The sequence below is a fragment of the Siphateles boraxobius genome, unplaced genomic scaffold (genome assembly GCF_051911475.1).
Source record: "Siphateles boraxobius isolate OS27281-9 unplaced genomic scaffold, OSU_SipBor_1 25, whole genome shotgun sequence".
Lineage (NCBI taxonomy): Eukaryota > Metazoa > Chordata > Actinopteri > Cypriniformes > Leuciscidae > Siphateles > Siphateles boraxobius.
Window position 1 is genome coordinate 38227501 of NW_027508866.1, and position 24000 is coordinate 38251500.

The following is a 24000-nucleotide window of genomic DNA, read 5'->3' on the forward strand; positions in this document are numbered from 1 at the left end:
TGACGGTGTTTTCTGTGTAACTGGGTATTAACCACATCTTCTACTGAGAGAGAGGAAACACTGCAGGAGATTGACTCAACCTTAATTTGGCTTTTAAATTGACTAAAGGCTAAACTAAAAATGAAAATAAAAACAAAAACAAAAGCACAAACTAATTATATTAGCCTGCATTTGATTACCCCATTATAATGGTCACTTTCATAAAAATATACTTGTAGGTTTAAAATTCTCCAACAACAAATATTTTAGCAATATGTATATTATAGGGGTGGAGCCGAACCCGAATACGGTATTCGGAAAGGCACAAATAACGTGTTTTTTACGAATACTTATTTCGAACAAATACTTTAGAAAATATTTGTATTCGGGAACAAGAAAAACTTTATATCAAAAAGCTGCGTTTCCTCACGAGACCGCAGTGCGCGAGTGAGTGAGTGATGTTCAGGAAGAGGTGACTGACACAGGCTGCTCCACACAGCAACAGAGAGGGCTCGGCTGAGCGAAAAAACACTTAACTGCATTACTATTTTTGTTGAATAGATTTTTGTACCTTAACTGGGTTCCGGAGGCACTTTATAACTTTCGGGAAGTGGAGTTTGATCGGGAGATTATTTCATTACGCTGCATTATTGACGTCTGCAGCCGGGTGCTCTCATGTTCGCTCTGTTTACGTAGCTCTGTTAGCTCCGTAATTATTTGTTTTTATTACATGGCTTGGTTGATTTCTAATGTAGAATGCGGTCTGTTATTTCCATGGTTATTTCTTAATAACAGACCGCTGCTAAGTATAACACACCGTTGCCACGAAAAACAGAGCGTTGCCATGGATTCTAAACGTAGAGACGGAACGGACTATTTTTTTTAGCGGAAGCAATACAATCGTTTTTAAATCAATAAACTCCTTTTTAAATCAATATTTTGAGTCAAATTATTGATTTATTTGGTAGGTAGCCATGTAGTAAGAGGGATAATGTATAGCGAGGTGGTTGTTATAGCGAATACAAACCCTTCAAGCTGATTCAAGACCCCTCCGCTTCGCGTCAGGCTCATAATCAACCGCCTCGCTATACATTATCCCTTACTTATTCTGTCTGTTCAGCGTCCTCCAACAAGGACGGGTGGTGGTGGGATTCATAATGTTCACAATGGTATTTTATTAGTTGTTGGTTTAACCATGGATGAGGTAATGGCTGTTATGTTATTTACTTTTCAATGACGTTCCTTGGTAGGCTACATGTTCATTGCTGGATTTATATAATTAAAGAATACTTACACTATAACATAAATTAGAAGTGTAACGCAAAAAAACTAGATTTTTACGCCTATTTTGGATTTTACTCGAATACAAATACAAGTACTTTTTCCCCCTCAACAAATACAAATACAGATACAAATACCGGCTGCTTTGCACACCCCTAGTATATTATAAATAGTCAGAATTATTGCGCTACTGTTCTAGCGTTCTCCGTCAGTTTAGCGGAAGCTTGGATATTAGCATAGATTGGCTTGGAGACGGTCGTGACAGTGCCGTCTCTGCTGGACTCACAGATGGAGAACACACCAGTGCAGTGTCAGTCACGTCACACACACACTCGAAACAGCGGCAGCGTCATCTGTCCGTCAGTACAGGTTCTGGCAGAGCCTCTGATCTTACCAGTTATTTTTAAGCCCTTAATATAAGCTAGTGTCATGTTTAGCACACATGTACGTTCACTGCAGGACCTTACACACACACCACTCTCACACACACACACACACACAGACACACACTCACACTGCAGGAGCTCACACACACACACTCACACTGTGTCCTCTGCTGTTATTCAGATGTGCTCGTATCAAACTACTGTATCAATATAAACTCTATTGCCTCATTTCGTATGCTATATACCGCCCAGCCCTAGTGTGTGTGTGTGTGTGTTGGTTTTTCACATATATGTGTGTGTGTGTGTTCAGGCGGGTCCTCCACTGCACTGAAGATGTCCTCCACGCGTCTGCCGTCACCGAAGGCTCTGATTGGCTCCTCGTCTCAGATCCTGCAGATCCCCAAGGCCCAGCAGACGGTGCAGTGTGTGTCTCCCAAAGCCCTGCAGGCGCTCGCGTCCCCTCAGGCCTCGGGCCCCGGGGCCAAACCCACCATCCAGATCAAGCAGGAGTCCGGTGAGCTCCACCAAACTAACCCTGTTACTGACATCATCAAACCGCACCGGTCCTCACACACACCGGTCCTCACACACACCGGTCCTTCCTCACACACACCGGTCCTTCCTCACACACACCGGTCCTCACACACACCGGTCCTCTCACACACACCGGTCCTTCCTCACACACACCGGTCCTTCCTCACACACACCGGTCCTTCCTCACACACACCGGTCCTCACACACACCGGTCCTTCCTCACACACACCGGTCCTTCCTCACACACACCGGTCCTTCCTCACACACACTGAGTCCTCACACACACTGAGTCCTCACACACACCGGTCCTAACACACAACGGTCCTTCCTCACACACACCGGTCCTCTCACACACCGGTCCTCACACACACCGGTCCTCACACACACCGGTCCTCTCACACACCGGTCCTCACACACACCGGTCCTTCCTCACACACACCGGTCCTTCCTCACACACACCGGTCCTCACACACACCGGTCCTTCCTCACACACACCGGTCCTCTCACACACCGGTCCTCACACACACCGGTCCTCACACACACCGGTCCTCACACACACCGAGTCCTCACACACACCGAGTCCTCACACACACCGAGTCCTCACACACACCGAGTCCTCACACACACGAGTCCTCACACACACGAGTCCTCACACACACCGGTCCTCACACACACCGGTCCTCACACACACCGGTCCTTCCTCACACACACCGGTCCTTCCTCACACACACCGGTCCTTCCTCACACACACCGGTCCTCTCACACACCGGTCCTCACACACACCGGTCCTCACACACACCGGTCCTCACACACACCGGTCCTTCCTCACACACACCGGTCCTTCCTCACACACACCGGTCCTTCCTCACACACACCGGTCCTTCCTCACACACACCGATCCTTCCTCACACACACCGAGTCCTCACACACACCGAGTCCTCACACACACCGAGTCCTCACACACACCGAGTCCTCACACACACCGAGTCCGGAATTATCCTGTGCATTTTTCCTATTCATCATTCGGTGGCTCTGGATGGCCAAAACTCCTCTCGAAACGCCTGATACTGATGCGGAAAACGCTCCAGAGCTATATATATATATATATATGTGTGTGTGCACTTTCTGTAAAGCTGCTTTGAGACAATGTGTATTGTGAAAAGCGCTATACAAATAAATTTGAATTGAATTGAATTGAATATAAATGAACTAAATTAATAATTTTTTTACAACAGAAATGAAGCATCACTGAACTGACTTAAGCTGTTTTCTTCTGGAAACAAACTGTGCATTACTTCCTGTTATCTCTGTAAAGCTGCTTTTAAACACTCAGTGTTGTAAAAGCGATGTATACATAAAGTTGACTTGACTTGTGGTTTGTGCGTGTGTGTGTGTGCGCATGCATGTGTGTGCGTGTATTTGTGTGTGTGTGTGTGTGTGTGCAGGTGTGAAGATCATCACGCAGCAGATGCAGCCCAGTAAGATCCTGCCCAAGCCCTCGGGTGCCGCCCTGCCCAGCAGTAGCTCCGCCCCCATCATGGTGGTCAGCAGCAACGGGGCCATCATGACCACCAAACTGGTGTCCAACCCCACAGGTACAATAAAATATAATAAAAATAACAAACAAAATCATAAAATCATAGGCCTATATAAATCAATAGGCATATATAAAAGAAATACATATATAAAGTGCATCTATCCATCATAAAAGTTTGCATGTAAATGGATTTAGGCCTATATATGTTTTTTTTTATGCAAGTCAATAAAAAAAAATACTTTTTTAAAGGGTTGCTTTTAAAAAGTGTGAAATCCACTGTTTGCAGGCACTCAGGCCACATACACTCGTCCGTCGGTCAGCCCTGCTCTCGGCACTCGAGTCTCGTCCCCCGCCGGAGCCACGTACGTCAAGACCACCAGCGGCAGCATCATCACCGTCGTGCCCAAGTCCCTCGCCACGCTGGGCGGCAAGATCATCACCAGCAACATGGTGTCCGGTGAGATCAACACACACATCAGCACACACATCAACACACACATCATCACCAGCAACATGGTGTCCGGTGAGATCAACACACACATCAACACACACATCATCACCAGCAACATGGTGTCCGGTGAGATCAACACACACATCAACACACACATCAACACACACATCATCACCAGCAACATGGTGTCCGGTGAGATCAACACACACATCAACACACAGATCATCACCAGCAACATGGTGTCCGGTGAGATCAACACACACATCAGCACACACATCAACACACACATCATCACCAGCAACATGGTGTCCGGTGAGATCAACACACACATCAGCACACACATCAACACACACAGATCACCAGCAACATGGTGTCCGGTGAGATCAACACACACATCAACACACACATCAACACACACAGATCACCAGCAACATGGTGTCCGGTGAGATCAACACACACATCAACACACACATCAACACACAGATCATCACCAGCAACATGGTGTCCGGTGAGATCAACACACACATCAACACACAGATCATCAACACACAGATCATCACCAGCGACATGGTGTCCGGTGACATCAACACACACATCAACACACATCAACACACACAGATCATCACCAGCGACATGGTGTCCGGTGAGATCAACACACACATCAGCACACACATCAACACACAGATCATCACCAGCAACATGGTGTCCGGTGACATCAACACACACATCAACACACATCAACACACAGATCATCACCAGCAACATGGTGTCCGGTGAGATCAACACACACATCAACACACAGATCATCACCAGCAACATGGTGTCCGGTGAGATCAACACACACATCAACACACACATCAACACACAGATCATCACCAGCAACATGGTGTCCGGTGAGATCAACACACACATCAACACACACATCAACACACAGATCATCACCAGCAACATGGTGTCCGGTGAGATCAACACACACATCAACACACAGATCATCACCAGCAACATGGTGTCCGGTGAGATCAACACACACATCAACACACATATCATCACCAGCAACATGATGTCCGGTGAAAGGCCAACACACATCAACACACACATGTGTGTGTGCATACACTGGCTCTTTGCTTCAGTGCCGGTAGCGCATCTTTATGTTTGATTAACTCTTGTGCATCAGATTAACAGAAGTTACACACAGGTGTATAGTGGACACAAATGTCCGTCATAAGTTAATGTGAAGCACAGACTCAAGTTTGGTCTCATTTTAAAGAAGATCCATGGCATAATATTGATGAAGTAAAAAAAGTTTAAAAGTGAAACCAAAATCGTCCGATATATGTTCATTTTTAATGTTAGCGTTATCGGGTCAATAAGAAAATTTGTCCAATATATTAAAGCTGATAAATAATGTATTATTTCCTTCAGCTGAGACTCTTCAGATGCGACTGTTCAACATGATGGTTTGAATTGCTTGAAATATGATTGAAATCACTTCAAAAAAGGAAAACACAGTTCAGGTCAACATGTGCAGCGCAAGTGTGTCATATCGGCTACATAACATTATAATGAGAACGTCATAACTGTGTGTTTGGGACGTGGTTTATGATGAGACTTGTTTTTGTAATCAGGCTCTCAAAAATGTTATAAAAATTTGGATTTAGATTTATCGGCCGATATATTGGTTATCAGCTTTCAAATATAAATAATTATCAGTTATCGTATTGGCCAAAGTTTTTATATCGGTGCATCTCTAATAATATGCAGGAGCAGAAAACGTGAATAAAGAGAGTATTTGCTTTATAGGGCAAACCTGAGAAAATGGGAACATCTGGTTAGTTTTTTACAAATGTAAATGTTGAAGCCTTGCCAACAGAATGAAAGCATCTTAACAAAGATTGCATAATTTATAGTTAAATGGCTCTGTGATTAAAAATTGCAGTTTCAATGGGGACATTTTTGTCCAAAACGTCCTGAATTAAACTATTTTGTGTTATTATTGTAAAATAATTTATTAAAGGAAATGGGGGTGAAATTGTAAGATTACAATAAAAATACACACCTGTGCCAAAAAACATGCAGTTGGCAATAACACAGGCAAAATTATCATAAAAACTAAACTAAAAAAGACAAATTCCATAAGGTCACACAAGGGTTAATTAACTAATTTCATTGCACATTCGCACTGAGCCATATATCCAAGACGACATCAGAATATATCACGCAACTCTAGTGCCGTGTCGTTAGCAGGAACCACCACTAAGATCACCACCATCCCCATGACGTCGAAGCCCAACGTGATCGTGGTGCAGAAGACCTCGGGCAAAGGAACCACCATCCAGGGTCTCCCGGGGAAGAACGTGGTCACGACGCTGCTGAACGCTGGGGTGAGGTCACATGACCGTCACATGACGCGCGCAGGCGGTGACGCGGCGCTGACGAGGCTGTGTGTGTGTGTGTTTCAGGGAGAGAAGAGCCTGCAGGCGATGCCCGGATCCAAGCCCGCCATCATCACGGCATCGAGACCCATCACGAAGATGATCGTGACGCAGCCCAAGAGCCTCAGCGCTGGAGTCCAGCCCTCCGCCACCAAGATCATCCCCACCAAGATCGTGTACGGACAGCAGGGCAAAACACAGGTCAGGGTCTGCGCTCAATGTGTGCTGATGTAGAGGCGGGGCTCATTTGCATATTCATAGAGCCGCGAATACTAAATGAGGCAAGGGTGTCAAGTTACATTCAAGCTGTTTTAAGGCATCAAGTATTAAAAAAATATCATTTTGGTGATCAAAGATGAGTTTTAAGGGAGATGTCGATCAGGAGACGGCCCAGGTTAACTCAGGTCAGGTGTGTAGGGGAATTTCTACCATGAGGTAAAGTCACGTGACTTTCCTATCGGCTCTGATGCGTTCGGGCGCGTCTCCTACACGTGTGTGTGCGCGAGTTAAAGGTGATTAGCTGGAAACGAGCGCTCTTGGTGTGAGTGTGGCATTACCTCTGGCTGTCCGATCTCCAGCAGGGCGCTGGCGTATCCATAAACCAGCACAGATTTATCCAGCTCCGTCAAACCCAGTGCCTGTCCGAAACACAAACATCAGTGCAGTGAACACTAGTGAACGAGGGTCCAAAACATGCAGTTTGTGTCAGAGACAACATTTAAACACAACGAGTGTCATTGTAGAGTCAAACACGCGCGGTGATTCTCCAGCTGTGTTTCCATACACCTATTTTAATGTGAATTTTGGGATATTGCATAAAAAACATTAGATGAAGCACCAAGATGTGCATAACTTCCACAAAAAACGGTCAAAGAGTCTCGATCGCCCCCCAGTGGCTGGTCCCAGTATAGCTCATAAACCATGAAGTCTAATGGGACGTGATGGAAACTAAACAATCAAATTACACTTCAAATACATTTTTTTCAAAGAGGTTTTCTGGCGTTTTAGGTAGCTTTTATCACGCTGATGTAAGTTTAAGTGTTCGTTTTTTAAAATAAGTTTGATCTTCGTTATTTGATGCTATAAAAACCGGAGTGTGACGTCATGATTGACAGCTGTGATTGACAGCTCCTCTAAACGAAGTCACTGAGACACCAACAGAGTTTTTGGGGATTTTCGTGAGGAGATTGGAGCTTCAACTTTAATTTCTACATGTCCATAACTGTTTATTTCACACAGTAAACTTTGTAGTAACCGTTTCTGCGAGAGTGAGGCGGGACCTTGATAACGTGACTCCATACACACACACACACACTCACTACTGCGCAGAATCAGGACCCGAATCTGCACAAGATGACAGCGTCATATTCGGACTTTGGCGGCTTCACCAGTGGAAGCGAGTAAAGGGGCGTCGTCCATCTTACTTTACAGTCGATGGTGCGTTCCCTCTATTGATGGATCTATAAGCTTCACATCTTAAATACGGTGTGTGTGTGTGTGTGTGTGTGTGTGTGCGCAGGTCCTGATCAAGCCAAAGCCCATGGCGTTCCAGGCGGTGGTGAGTGAACAGGCCCGTCAGCTGGTCAGCGAGACGCTTCAGCAAGTCTCTCGCAGTGCTGACCCCGCCGGATCCGCTCCGGACACGCTCCGAGACGACTCCTCCTCACTCCCCGAGGCCGACACTCACGGTAGGGATCAGATCAGGTCCAAAATCACAACGGACGATTATTCCCTTGAAATTGTAATTGCGATTATTAACTACAATTATCACAATTTACATTGAATGATGTTTTGAATGGCTTATACCAGTCGTTCTCAACTCTTTTGGCCCACAGTTCCCCACGTCATCAAGCCACAACACACTTTTTTACGAATTTCTTATATATATATATATATATATACACTGCCGTTCAAAAGTTTGTGGTCGGTAAGATTTTTAATGTTTTTAAAGGAAGTCTCTTCTGCTCACCAAGGCTGCATTTATTTGATTTAAAATACAAACCCAGTAATGTTGTGAAATATTACTATAATGTAAATCAGCTGTTTTCTATGTGAATATATAATAAAGTGTAATTTATTCCTGTGATCAAAGCTGAATTTTCAGCATCATTACTCCAGTCTTCAGTGTCACATGATCCTTCAGAAATCACTATAATATGATGATCTGATGATCAAGAAACGTTTGATTTATCAATGTTGAAAACAGTTGTGTGCCATTTTTTTAGGATTCTTTATTTCCGGTGTTTCTGAAGCTCGTGTAAAGACTCCGCCCTCTTCTGAACGGAGGCGGAGCTGCAGCTCATTTGCATTTAAAGCGACACAAAAACGGCACGTTTTTGCTGAAACCCAAAACAGGGCGAATTTTACAAGCTATAATAAATTACAATATCTCTATTTTGAGCTGAAATGTTATTCAATTCTGGGGACACCAGAGATTTAAATGACATCTTGTGAAAAGGAGCATAATATGGCACATCTAAAGTTTAATATCCGATGCACAGAACTAAGCCCCGCCCTACATTTTCTGCCATTTCACTCGAATTAACGTCACAACTAGTACTTTTTTTTATTTTTTATTTTTTTTATTGTCATGTTTGTAATTGTTGCTCTCCCCTTATTTATAATTTATTTTATTACCATTGTTATTTACTGTTATTTTTTATTTTAATATTGTTATTGTTGCTGCTACTTGATGCATGGTGACCTTGAGTGATTTGAAAGGCGCCTTAAATAAAATGTATTATAATAATAATAATAATAATAAGACAGAAGAAATGATCTCTCGCGAGTGCAGAGTAAGAACGCTCCCTCTGTGCGCAGACGCTCAGCCGGTGGTGCACGTGATCGCCTCCAGGGGGCAGGACTGGGCCGAGCAGGAGCTCTCAGTGGAAGCCAGTCCCACCATCATTTACCAGGACGTAACAGGAGAGTCTCAGTCGGCAACGTCCACCATTAAAGCCCTTCTGGAGCTGCAGCAAACCAGCGGTGTGTGTGTGTGAGAGACAATGTGTGTGTGTGAAACTACACAATTAGATAATACCAGTTTAGCTCCACCGATTACCAAGCAATGCTTCATGTTGTTCAGTCTGTGGTGTAAAAAGGTGCATTAGTTATTAAAGAATAAACACTTAAGCAAAACATGATCAGCTCAAAGTGTCCCAATCATTTTCGGTACACACTAGTAAAAAAAATCAACAATGAAATCTTGTGTCTGAATAAATGTGTGTGTGTGATGTTCCAGTGAAGGAGAAGAGCGACGCTAGGCCTCGACAGCACACGATCGACCTGAGTCAGATGGCAGTGCCGATCCCAGTGTCCTCGGAGCGGAGACAGTCGCCGGAGCCGTCGGGTCAGAACACCGGAGACTCGGACACCGTCCCTGAGTACATCCCTATCGGTACATCAACACTGACCACAAATCCGCTCAGAGTCGTTTAATGCCCACATCTCAACTCTGGGTCCTTCTTAAATTCAGTTTGATCAAATTTAAGGTCATAAACAGCCTTAACGTATTTAAAGTCCCCCTATAATCAATCATTTTATCCCTTAAAACTCACCAAAATTACATATTAAAAAGTTTTTTCCTTACCAAAATAGTTTCTTCATGCCTTAAAATATCTTGAATGTAACTCAACACCCTTGCCTCATCGACATGTCGATCGATATTTGTATTATGTATCGTATACTTCATTAGTATTATGTATACGTGTTGTAGTTTTGCAGTTGTGTTCCGTTCAATGAAGCAAAACAATCTGACAAAATGCACGATATAATTTATTATGTTCTATATGGACATTTTATTTGTGCAAAAAGTCTTTAAAAGTCTTAATTAGATTTGAAAGACTTGTTTCTCTGCAGTTTCAGGTAAAGTGTGTAAAGCTGTGGTGGGAGGAGACGTCACTGCGTCCAGCAGCCAGAGCCAGAACCAGAACCAGAGCCAGAACCAGTCGACTTCAGCCAAGAGCATCACCACTGTAGCGCCTGGAGCCGTCGCACAACAGGTCACAACCGCAGACACACAACCCTGAGTCCACATGTGCTTGTGTCACTGCATCACATTATCACTGCGACTACAACTGCTTTTGACGTCTTCATGCATCGAACCCACGACCTTGACGTTGCGAGCTGGTGTTAAAGCTGAAAAAGTAGTGTTATTATATTCTTCATGCTATATACAGGTCCTTCTCAAAAAATTAGCATATTGTGATAAAGTTAATTATTTTCCATAATGTAATGATAAAAATTAAACTTTCATATATTTTAGATTCATTGCACACCAACTGAAATATTTCAGGTCTTTTATTGTTTTAATACTGAAGATTTTGGCATACAGCTCATGAAAACCCAAAATTCCTATCTCAAAAAATTAGCATATCATGAAAATGGTCTCTAAACGAGATATTAACCTAATCATCTGAATCAACTAATTAACTCTAAACACCTGCAAAAGATTCCTGAGGCTTTTAAAAACTCCCAGCCTGTTTCATTACTCAAAACCGCAATCATGGGTAAGACTGCCGACCTGACTGCTGTCCAGAAGGCCATCATTGACACCCTCAAGCAAGAGGGTAAGACACAGAAAGACATTTCTGAACAAATAGGCTGTTCCCAGAGTGCTGTATCAAGGCACCTCAGTGGGAAGTCTGTGGGAAGAAACGCTGCACAACGAGAAGAGGTGACCGGACCCTGAGGAAGATTGTGGAGAAGGACCGATTCCAGACCTTGGGGACCTGCGGAAGCAGTGGACTGAGTCTGGAGTAGAAACATCCAGAGCCACCGTGCACAGGCGTGTGCAGGAAATGGGCTACAGGTGCCGCATTCCCCAGGTCAAGCCACTTTTGAACCAGAAACAGCGGCAGAAGCGCCTGACCTGGGCTACAGAGAAGAAGCACTGGACTGTTGCTCAGTTTTGCATGTCATTCGGAAATCAAGGTGCCAGAGTCTGGAGGAAGACTGGGGAGAAGGAAATGCCAAAATGCCTGAAGTCCAGTGTCAAGTACCCACAGTCAGTGATGGTCTGGGGTGCCATGTCAGCTGCTGGTGTTGGTCCACTGTGTTTTATCAAGGGCAGGGTCAATGCAGCTAGCTATCAGGAGATTTTGGAGCACTTCATGCTTCCATCTGCTGAAAAGCTTTATGGAGATGAAGATTTCATTTTTCAGCACGACCTGTCACCTGCTCACAGTGCCGAAACCACTGGTAAATGGTTTACTGACCATGGTATTACTGTGCTCAATTGGCCTGCCAACTCTCCTGACCTGAACCCCATAGAGAATCTGTGGGATATTGTGAAGAGAAAGTTGAGAGACGCAAGACCCAACACTCTGGATGAGCTTAAGGCCGCTATCGAAGCATCCTGGGCCTCCATAACACCTCAGCAGTGCCACAGGCTGATTGCCTCCATGCCACACCGCATTGAAGCAGTCATTTCTGCAAAAGGATTCCCGACCAAGTATTGACTATTGAGTGCATAACTGAACATAATTATTTGAAGGTTGACTTTTTTTTTTGTATTAAAAACACTTCTTTATTGGTCGGATGAAATATGCTAATTTTTTGAGATAGGAATTTTGGGTTTTCATGAGCTGTATGCCAAAATCATCAGTATTAAAACAATAAAAGACCTGAAATATTTCAGTTGGTGTGCAATGAATCTAAAATATATGAAAGTTTAATTTTTATCATTACATTATGGAAAATAATGAACTTTATCACAATATGCTAATTTTTTGAGAAGGACCTGTATATATGTGAAATTGCATTCAAATAAGAAACTAATTGGAAAAATATATATGCTCGATCATGCATTTGCTGAAGCTGGTTAGAGCAGCATCAGTTCCGGATCTCGTTGTTTACTCTGGTGGGAATTTGTTTTTGTTACAAAATTTTACTTCATCGGAATGATACGAAACTTTATAAAGCTTTTGGCACTTAGTATGTGAACACAAAAAATCATGGTCATGATTGGAACAGGTTAAACGCTCCTGAAAACAATATTCACACTTGTGCTCCTCGCGGTCAGGAACGACGCATTGTAAATGAATGAGAGTTTCCTCTAGTGGAAGCGTCTGGAACTGCAGCCGAACAACATCTCACTGAAACATCATTTTCTCAGATATCAGGCTCAACTTGTTTAGATTTATGGCTTTGATTTCCTCACAGTTTTAGAGTAAAACATGTTTTTTAAAAATATATATTTCATATAAAAAATAAAAACAGTATTTTTGCAAATTTTTCATAACAATAAACCTAAAATTCTGTAACTTTTTTTAGTTCTCTTTTTAAAACTTTTTTCACTAAAGCAATAATCTGCCAAGTGTCGTCTATGAAAACGAGATCAAACTTAAGTCTCTAAAGAATTCGAGATTTACGACAGTTTAAGATTGAAATTACATTTTCAGGTCTATGTTCAAAAAGTGCATAAATGGATCATAAATACAGCGTAAATATAATTTAGTACCATAAAATCCCCATAAAATAGAAAATATGAACAAAAAAAACATTATCAAAATAAAATATAGTACATTAATTTCATTTAAATAAAATAATTACTTTCGGTCATTTTTGACTGACACAATAAACGCGTCGTTGTGTATTATGAATATTGTCGGCTCATTGATGCTTGCTTTTATTTTTCTTCTGTAGGTCGCTTTGGATAAAAGCATCTGCTAAATGCATGAATGTAAACAATGTAGCCTGTTTTTATGCAGCGTTGTATCTTTACGCTGAGTTTTGAACAGGCATTGAGTGGCCAGCTCTCGTCAGCGGCAGCTGTCTAACATCGCCACTAGTTTTACTGTGATTCATTTCAATATCAAACGTTGTGAATAAGGGCTGCAATTAATGAAAGCGGTATCCCTAAAAGCACAGCGTCAGCGCCCACAGCAGCTAAATCAGTGCTTTCTAAATTCTGCAAGATATTTGAAGTTTATAAAAAAAGCACATTAAGCCACAAAAGAGACGCTGTTTGCTGTCGACGGTCAGATACACACAAAAACAAGATAATGATGTGTATCCGCTCAAACACAGAGCATAAACAAACGCATGTGTATCAGTATATTGGATCTGTGCATTAGCTCTTAAAATAATCGCAGAAATGTGTTTAGAACTAAATGTTTTGTAGTTGAATGGGCCGTCCACTGCTTATCAGGTGGATCCAATGTTAATTTGTGTAATAAACATTTAAAAAGACTAATCGTGATTATGATTATTGCTATAATCGAGTTTTTGTGTGTGTGTGTTTGTGTGTGTGTGTGTCCTTGTGCGTGCGCGTGCATGCGTGCGTGTGTGTGCCCCCGCATCTGTGTGTGCGCGCTCGTGTGTGTGTGTGTGTGTGTGTGTATGCGTGTGTGTGTGTGTGCGTGCAGGTGGAGGGGAAGCAGCTGCCGGAGCCGATGCTGGTGGACGAGGGCGAGTTCGAGGGAGACACGTTGGACCCTCAGACGGGTCTGTTCTACCGCTCGTCCCAGCAGCCCCTCAGCAAGCCTGTGATTGGCCCGTCGGAGACAAAGAGGGCGGAGCCTGTGTCAGCGAGAGCTTTGGTGCAGAGAGTGCCCTCTGCTGGCCCTCCACCGGCGTCCCTCACTCCACACACACCTCAGCTGCCCCGACTGCAGCAGGCGCCCACCTCACACAACCGGCCCAACACACACACACAGCTGTCTCAGCCGCCACCCCTGCAGGCGCATCACCCCGTGGGCTCCGGCAAGAGCAGCGCGCAGGTGTGTGTGACAGGCTGAACCCTGTCAGATCACAGATTTACTTCACGGAAAAACTGAGATCATATTTTTAGGTTTATTTTTTCCTAAATTCTGTTTTATTTATCTTTTTTCAAATTCCTTTTTTTTTTTCATAATCAGTTTTTTTCCCACCTAATTTTTTTCTGGATAATTTTGCTTTTTTTTTAAAGGTGCATTATGTAATATTTCTGAGGATCTATTGACGAGATGAAATATAAGATCCATAACTATGTTTTCAGTGGTGTATAAAGACCTTGCATAATGAACCGTTATGTTTTATTAGCTTAGAATGAGACATTTATATCTCCATAACCGCGGGCGCCCCCTTCTATGGAGGTCGACATATGTCGTCATGTTTCTAGCGTAGCCGACAGCGAACACACAGCGCTACAGAGCGCGTTTCCTCACTACCTTGAAAAAGAAGTTTTCAGTGGTGTATAAAGACCTTACTTAATGAACCATTATATTTGTATTACCTTAGAATGAGCAGTTTCTGTCTACACACACCGCGGGTTCCCTTACATTGAAATGCGCCGACATGTTTCTACGGTGGCACTAAACGGACAAACGTGTTTCGTTACTATGTTGCTCTTCGTGCAAGGAAGCAAGCTTAGTTCAGCGAATAAAACACTGACACAATGATGAACAAGTAACAATAATATTTGCAATAACATAGTTTTACGGAATAATTAAGTAAACAATTTCTTAATTTATCCTTGTAAAGAAACCTCATTGCTGAACTGGCTACTCTCTGCTGTCTCAGACGATGACATCACTTCCTGTCGGCCACCGTAACTTCTGTTGGTTGCAATTCGTAACCTCACCACTAGATGCCGCTAAAAATCACACACTGCACCTTTAAGTAACAATTCACTTAATTTTGATGTATTTCCCTAGAAAACAAGACATATTATCTTATGACATTTTACTCCTCTAGTAACTGCATCTTGATTTAAGAATTTGTAGATATTTGGACTGGAAACAAGACAAAAATACTAAGAAAGAAAATAATTTTTTGCTGTGTAGAACGTCCTGGTTGCGTATGCAACCCACCGTTCCCTGAAGGAGGGAACGGAGGAAGTAGTCGACGTCGACTGAATGGGGATCACGCCAAGGAAGTTATCATCTTCGAATACTATTGAACGAGCAAATGGAATTGCTGTATAAATACGGAAGTGGATGCACGCACTAGTTGCTTTTCGCTGAGGAGCCGAGCGTAACCCGGGTCAGCGGTTGTCCAGCGATAGTGGCAAGGGGACTACGTCCTCCGTTCCCTCCTTCAGGGAACGGTGGGTTGCATACGCAACCAGGACGTTCCCTTTCAGTCGATAATGTCGGACGTAGTCGACGTCAACTGAATGGGGATAACCTTTGAAAATGCCACTAAAGCTGCCACCTTCCAGTGCCTAGACAAAAGCCTCCTGATGCCCCCGCAATCTTAAGGCGAGGAAGGACAGGGCTTAGGCCAGGGAAGTCACCGCTGTTCCTACAGGACCACTGGGAAAGCGTTCCCGGACATTGGAAGGAAGGGACGCTGTGGAAGCCACATCCTACCTAGAGGGAGGTAATGTGGAGAATACACATATGAACTGGGCGGATGACCATATGGAATGTCACTGGGGTGGCTCCAGCCTAAGACGGGGGAGACTCACCAGACAGCGACAGCAGAGAGACTCTGCCGAGGGAAGACACGGGCTCGCCGTAGGGAGCCGTATCGTGGAAGAATACACATATGGGATCACCGTAGGGACCGCAACATATGGACCCAGCCTAACACAGGTTCCACACTCCTTACGATAGGTAGGCCTGACACCAGACGTTCCGCACGTCCGACGTCGTAGGTGTTTGGAGGAACTCAACAGGGTTCAGTTTAAGGGAACTCAACATGAGTAGGAGGCACACATATCCAGTCCATTGGAAGGGAATGGCGCAGCAAGCCGACACTTGAACCGGGCTCACAGTGAAACTGGTTTCATGAGAAGGGAGCCCACGGGAAGCAGCGGTACAATAGGTGTAGCCCAGCCCCATCTCTAAATCTGTCAGCAAAGCACTCTGTCAATGCCCAGGCGGAGCAAAACACTCATAATAGAGCAGCTCAACACCTAAGTGGACAGGAGCATCTCAGAATCTTTCACCGAGATAAGGCAACCACATCAGTGGGCCACTTTGCTTGGAAACAGCCTTTCCTCTCTGTTGATTCCTAACAGACAAGAGCTGGTCTGAGGTCTAAGGCTACGTTCTGCACACGTCTAACCGCTATGAAGCGAACGGACAGAGAAAGCCAGGGCTGGGTCTGCCTCATCCGGGCAGCGTTTGCAGGCTCACCACCTGATCCTATTACGGGAGAAATAGGAACCTTGGGCACAATCCAGGCCGGGGTCTCAGCTCGTGAGAGTTAGCCGGCCTTAACTCCAGGCACAATACGTTGACCGAAAGCGAGCAAGTCCCTACCCACTAGTAGAGACCATGCGAGCAGGAGAACTGATTTAACAGAATTTTTAACTCACTGCCTGCAGTGACTCAGGGGCGCAAGGATTTACGTTACCTACTCCTCAGAAACCTGACGATCAGGACGTCCTACCCATGCTTCTGCATCATGATGCGCGTCGAAAACACAGAGGCAACATCATTTTGAGGGTGAAGGAAAACAGCCTACTCCAACCCATCTTGCAGGAAAGAGAGCACTGAAATGATCGAAAGCTTTCAGGATCTCCTTACGGAGAAAAAACGCACTTAATGACTAGGTTCCAGTTCTAAGCGCAAGCACACTACCTTTTCCAGGGGTTGCTTGCAGAAGTGATGGTAACTGTGACATGATCCTGTGATAGCCACTTGAACCTCCGCATTCAGTGTAAGACCGCCCGGAATCTCCAGGGGTAGAATGTGGGTACCATCGTGCCCGTCCCTGAAAAAGTGTTCAGGGGAAGTCAGGAAGGCTGTCGATGAGAACAGGTCTGGTTGGGCCAATAAGGGGCAACTATGAAGACCTGCTCCCTCCTGACTTGGCACCGTAGGTGCAAGCGACGGGCCCAAAGACAGGAGCACTCCTCAACACAACATGTGAAGATCACTGAGCTTCAGGAGCATTTCTGCTCAACACCTGAGTGTGATAAACTCACTGAGCTACAGGAGCATTTCTGCTCAACACTACTGTGAAAGGATTCACTGAGCTTCAGGAGCACTGCTGCTCAACAACTGAGTGCGATGAATTCACTGAGCTACAGGAGCATTGCTGCTCAACACCTGAGTGCGATGAACTTCACTGAGTTTCAGGAGCATCTCTGCTCAACATGAAGTGTGATGAATTCACTGACTTGAGCAGGCACCAGGCAACCATGAGTCGCAGTCGCTTTAAGGACGCTCACTGGGGCTTTAAACGCATTTCTGCGGGCCCCCGGGGCAGCTGAGAGCCAGTGTCTATCCAAGGGTTGTCTGCTCAGACAGAAATACTGGCAGGGAGACAAAACCGGAGAGGCAATTGAGTATGGCCCCGGAGTGGTCATGACACAACTGGACCCCAGGGGATGGAGTCTCCACTCACCCTGGCTATAACTGTCGTGAGGCTCGTTGGCGGCACGATTGAGTAGGCCGGGAAAGAGTGGAACGAAGCATCCTCAGAAGCTTCCGACTCCAAGGAGAGGTGACGGGTGAGTCGTGACGTGAGGGAAGCTTACGCAACGGTCACAATGTCTAACAACTGAAGGCACGAATGTCCGTGTAGTCGAGGGTCGCCCAGGCCCCCGTTAAAACACGGGGCTGTACAATACCCCTCAGTAGCTGAGGGTTTGGCAGCAGACGGGGATGAACTGTAGTCTCACAGGGAGAGCTGCTCTGCCACAGTCACCTCGGAACACGATCATGAAGCTAGTGCTGAAGCGGTCATCAGATGAAGGAAGCCAAATGGCTGCATCTATCATATGCCCCATGAGCCTCTGAAAGTTCTTTCAGTGGGACCCTTTCTCACTTCTAAACACAACAGCTGAACACACTCTCATAGAGAGACGTGTTGGACCGAGTTCACCTCCAAAACTGAAAAAGAGATACTCAACCCATGGGCGATATTACCCCTCCAGTTGACCTGAAGACCCAAACGGGTTTTTGAGCACTAGAAGGGAAGGACTCTGTACTGATACTTAACCCTCAAGCGCAACACACAGGATGGCCTGCGGCACGGAAGGTAGAGATCTGAAGCACATGTCATTCAGGTCGGAGCTGCAGACAAATCCTGGGCCAAGATGGTCACGACCCACCATCTAGTAGCATGAAGAACGAGTTTGCAACTGGCCTTCATACCGGCTGGTGGAGCGGCTATATCAATCCTTCGCCAGCAGGATAAGATAAGTGCGCACAAGTCAGGAGCACTGCTCAACATTAGGTGTGATGAATATCACTGGATTTTCAGGAGCACATCTGCTCAACACCTAATGTGATGATTATCACTGACTTGAGCGGAGAGTCAAAGTGGAGAGTGTGGTGTTAGTGTGCTGTGCAACACTTACCTGTTTCCACTAGCGGCAGGGGGCGCGTGAGAAGGCGGATGACCGGGTCTTCGAACGCACCAAGCTGCCTGCTGGCGATCAAGGGGGGGCTGAGGGGTGTAAGGCAATACAGGGTCACACCCGCCAGACAGGCCCTCTTGGACCCAGGAACAGATGAATTTGCTCTTTCCTTGAAGTGTGGGTACCGCTTGCTCCGTTTTTTTTTTTTTTTTTTTGGGGAGCTGGCGGCGGAACAGACACGCACAACAAAGACACCACCCGGCCCTCACCCGGTGGGAAGGAGTGACCAACTCCAAGAGCAACCTGAAGCAACGCCATGGCACGCAAGAGGAAGCGGCTTGCCCACAGGCTTTGTAATCTCTGCCCCTCGGAACGGACGAAAACTCACAGGCCTTAGGGGGGAGACGAGGATCCCCCCAAAAGGCAGCGGTCGCCGGACACAGGTGCACCTGTGTCAACACACTGCTCCATTGGAGGGATAGCCTCGCAACCCTTCACCGCTCCTCCATCAAGGGTAGTGAGGGGGAAAAGCTATTCAGGCAGTTGAGAACTAGCGCAGCCCGCCCCGAGATACCAAACCTCCAACCGAGACTGAACGGGACACTGTGGAGGTTCCACTCAAGCCCGGCAGCCTTGGCGGCCCGTTTCAGCTTAGCTGAAATTTCTGGATCTGGCTCGGGCAATGTTACACTCCCAGTGGGAGATAACACAGCCGAGTCGTCATTTCCAGAGGCCAGCTCACCCTCCGATGCTGCTATCGACATCTTATCCTCTGGGGGAGCCCCCATTGAAACAACTGATCGGTCCATTACAGAGGGACCAGCATGCTCAACAGGAATTCCATCGGCTGCGGTGTGATGGAGGAGTGAGGAGCCCACAGGGAATGGTTACCGGGCGAGACATCCATCACTATCCTCCGATCACCCATCCCACACGGCATCCGGGGGTGGGGCATGGTAATGTTCTTGATCTCAACACCGCGACAGTCATATTCCCGCAATGAGAACATGAGCCGTCCGCAAAAGCTGCCTCAGCATGCCGAACATATAAATATATATATATACATATTTATATACATATAAATATATAGCTCAAACAAATGATGCAACAATTGTGGCCGTCAGAGAGGAAAAGAGGACGACCGCATCCAGAAACGCACAGGTAGAATGACATCTTGAAAAAGACCCGTGTTGCTCTTTCAGGAAATAGGACCCATCACCAGTGCCGGAGCAACACTGAACAGTGAACTGAAACAGTGAAGCACTCACTTTTCCGCCCTCTAACCAGCCGTTAACACATACAAACCCTTAGAAATTTGTTGCTGTTAAAACAGCAGTTGAGAGCTCAAAGCTCGGGATCACCGCTTCACTCGCGCTGTAGAACACCAGCACTGGGAGAGTCTTCCTGAAGAACACCAACACAATCGCTAGTTGTAACAACAGCACTCTTCAGAGACGTCAAACGATCGGCTCCGAAGCGAAAGGCAACTAGTGCGTGCATCCACTTCCGTATTTATACCTGCGGCGCAGGGGCAGAGTGTGCGATGCAAATCACACACGCCAATTCCATTGGCTCGTTCAATAGTACTCGAAGATGATAGGCTCCCTGGCGTGATCCCCATTCAGTCGACGTTGACTACGTCCGACGTTATCGACTGAAAGGGAACCTGTTTTATTGGTGACGGTTCTCTGTGTGTGTGTCTCAGGTGCAGCAGCCGATCATCACACAGGGCGCCAGCGTCACCAGGATCACATTCGGCAGCCCTCATCCGGTTCCTCAGCCGGTTCCTCAGCCGGTTCCTCATCTTCAGGCTCCGCCGGTGTCCAGCAGCGCCGAGGCGTCGGTGAAGCTCCAGTCTGAGTCCAGCTCCAGTGTGCCGGTGCCGGAGAAACCCTCGGTCTCAGACATCCTGAAGATCTCCATGCTGGAAGCGGAGCTGGAGCCCATGATGGTGGACTCCTCCAGCGACTGCGGCCCGATGACCAAAGCTGTGGCCTCCTCCTCTTCATCACTCATCAGCAGCTCCAAGCAGACGCTTGAGTCCTTCAGCCGAGCAAAGAGCAAAGAGCTGGACATCATACAGGTGCGGCTTCTCCACAAGCACTCACAAACACACACACACACACACACACACACACACACACACACACACAGACTCACGAGCACAAACACACACTCACGAGCACTCACAAACACACACACACTCACGAGCACTCACAAACACACACACACACACACACTCACGAGCACAAAGACACACTCACGAGCACTCACAAACACACACTTACGAGCACTCACAAACACACACACACGAGCACTCACAAACACGCACACACACGAGCACTCACAAACACACACGCACTCACAAACACACACACACACACACACTCAGACACGCACACACACGATCACTCACCTACAAACACACTCACGAGCACTCACAAACACATTCACGAGCACTCACAAACACACACACACTCACGAGCACAAAGACACACTCACGAGCACTCACAAACACACACACACACACACTTACGAGCACTCACAAACACACACACACGAGCACTCACAAACACGCACACACACGCACACACACACGAGCACTCACAAACACACACATACTCACGAGCACTCACAAACACACACACACTCAGACACGCACACACACGAGCACTCACAAACACACACACTCACGAGCACAAACACACACACTCACAAACACACCCGCGCGCACACACACACACTCAGGAGCACTCACAAACACACACCCTCACACACACACACACACACGAGCACTCACAAACACACATACGCACGCACACACACAAACACTCACAAGCACTCACAAACACACACACACTCACGAGCACGCACACTCACGAGCACTCACAAACGCGCACGCACTCAAGAGCACACACACACACACACACACACTCACAAACACACACTCACGAGCACTCACAAACGCGCACACACACACACACACACTGTAATTCTTATTCATGAACCCAGCAGTTTCATATCTCAAATAAATGTATTTAAATCACACATTGTTCTATAATTAATATTTTTGCATTGAATCTCCAAATGAATGTAGAAAAAAACATTAACAGTAATTATTCAGTTCATCCCTAGAAATTGAAAAAAAACTTGATTTATTATAATTAATTGTGCTGTATGTAATTGTTTTTCGGAAAAATGATGCTGAATGATTGTTGCTGCGGCTGCTGTGATTGGCTGACGCTTGTGTTTGTGGTCAGGTGATCCCTTGGCACTGCTATGAATGGCTGATGCTTGTGTTTGTGGTCAGGTGATCCCTCAGCACTGCTGTGATTGGCTGACTCTTGTGTTTGTGGTCAGGTGATCCCCCAGTACTGCTGTAATTGGCTGACTCTTGTGTTTGTGGTCAGGTGATCCCTCAGCACTGCTGTGATTGGCTGACTCTTGTGTTTGTGGTCAGGTGATCCCCCAGTATTGCTGTGATTGGCTGACTCTTGTGTTTGTGGTCAGGTGATCCCCCAGCACTGCTGTGATTGGCTGACTCTTGTGTTTGTGGTCAGGTGATCCCCCAGTACTGCTGTGATTGGCTGACTCTTGTGTTTGTGGTCAGGTGATCCCCCAGTACTGCTGTGATTGGCTGACTCTTGTGTTTGTGGTCAGGTGATCCCTCAGCACTGCTGTGATTGGCTGACTCTTGTGTTTGTGGTCAGGTGATCCCCCAGCACTGCTGTGATTGGCTGACTCTTGTGTTTGTGGTCAGGTGATCCCCCAGTATTGCTGTGATTGGCTGACTCTTGTGTTTGTGGTCAGGTGATCCCCCAGTACTGCTGTGATTGGCTGACTCTTGTGTTTGTGGTCAGGTGATCCCCCAGTACTCCATCATGCCGGACTCCAGCCAGTCTAATGTTGTGGTGGAGCCGAGTGGGTTCCTGGAGATCAGCGATTACACCAGCCAGCGCCTGGACCAGGAGGCCATGCAACAGGAAGTGGACAGCAGCAACGATGAGGGGGCGGCGGCCAGCCCCACGGCCGACCAATCACAGTGAAGCACGCGGAACTCGTGCTGTTTAGAGAAACATTCAGTGAGTTTTTGCTTCATCCTGCAGCGGAGAACAATGTTTGTGTTAAATTCTACTTCATTTATAGTTTTAAGTAGAGCTGATGGACTCTTTAAGACTGTTCTGCTCTCTGATTGGTGTAAATAGCGTTGCTCATGTAAATCAGTGTCTGGATCTTGTTCTCTCTCTCTCTTTCTCTCTCTCTCTCTCTCTCTCTCTCTCTCTCTCACACACACACACACACACACTCTCTTTTTTTCTCTCTCTCTCTCTTTGGACTCTCTCACACACATACACTTTCCCACACACACACACATACACTCTCTCTCTCTCTCACCATCTCTCTCTCTCAATGTAACGTTAGCATTTTAACTCTATAAACTTTACTACAAAAGCCCGCCGTGCCTTGTGTTATTGTGTGTGTTTGCACAGGTGAGCTCTCGGGTTACGCAGGGCATGTCAACAGGTGCGCTCACAAAACACACGCCCATCTGGGTGGAAAGTACCAGTGTTATTAAATTGGGAGAGTTTTCCTCATTGTGATGGAAACAAATGCGCGTGTGTGTGTGTGTGTGTGTGTGATCGTGGGACGAGGGGGTTTTGTGCGTCGCCGGTGTTTCTGGGTGGATTCCAGCGTGTGTGTCGCTTCATTCAAGCATCGGGACTTTCCTGTGGGATCGAGGAGTCTTCCGCTGGGATTCACTCGCCCTCGTTCTCCTCTCATCCACGCAGTCCTTTCGTTTCTCAGAAAAGCGCCGTTTACATAACAGCTCATTACACTCATTTGTTTTGCCTGAAGTAATTGGCATGTTGCGTAATGTTTGTTTGTTCTGGGCGGAGCGAGGGTTTGATTCGTCATGTGACCTGGATCACTGAAGGCTAGTGGTGCAATGCTTTCGGATCACCTACGGTTTTTGACCCACGGATCGGATCATTTTTCGGATCAGCAAAAAAAAAAAATATATATATATATATTTTTTTTTTTATACATTTTTTTTAAATATATATATGGGGTGGGGGGGTCATTATTTAAAACAAGTGAACAGTCTGTAATAAAATAAGAACAAATACACAAATTACAAGCAGAGAGCACTCTATGATGGT

The 24000-nt window shown here is 45.9% G+C and overlaps 2 protein-coding genes across 5 annotated transcripts in view; one reads left to right on the top strand and one right to left on the bottom strand.

Moving 5' to 3' along the window:
- mpzl1l (myelin protein zero-like 1 like) overlaps positions 1 to 24000 on the bottom strand; it is a 336259-nt gene that overhangs the window by 199243 nt on the left and 113016 nt on the right. The window lies entirely within an intron of this gene.
- emsy (EMSY transcriptional repressor, BRCA2 interacting) overlaps positions 1 to 24000 on the top strand; it is a 68525-nt gene that overhangs the window by 11798 nt on the left and 32727 nt on the right. The window contains exons 10-21 of one of the 4 annotated variants that reach the window (XM_077243845.1): positions 1957 to 2160; positions 3626 to 3775; positions 4004 to 4174; positions 6413 to 6549; positions 6628 to 6801; positions 8120 to 8288; positions 9421 to 9585; positions 9842 to 9997; positions 10459 to 10601; positions 13968 to 14321; positions 20544 to 20921; positions 22699 to 23290. In XM_077243845.1, coding sequence (XP_077099960.1) covers positions 1957 to 2160; positions 3626 to 3775; positions 4004 to 4174; positions 6413 to 6549; positions 6628 to 6801; positions 8120 to 8288; positions 9421 to 9585; positions 9842 to 9997; positions 10459 to 10601; positions 13968 to 14321; positions 20544 to 20921; positions 22699 to 22884 — 2387 coding nt within the window. In that variant the 3' untranslated portion in view covers positions 22885 to 23290. Of the gene's footprint in view, positions 1 to 1956; positions 2161 to 3625; positions 3776 to 4003; positions 4175 to 6409; positions 6550 to 6627; positions 6802 to 8119; positions 8289 to 9420; positions 9586 to 9841; positions 9998 to 10458; positions 10602 to 13967; positions 14322 to 20543; positions 20922 to 22198; positions 22666 to 22698; positions 23291 to 24000 lie in introns of those variants that run through there. The other 3 variants (XM_077243844.1, XM_077243847.1, XM_077243846.1) reach the window with 3 other exon arrangements.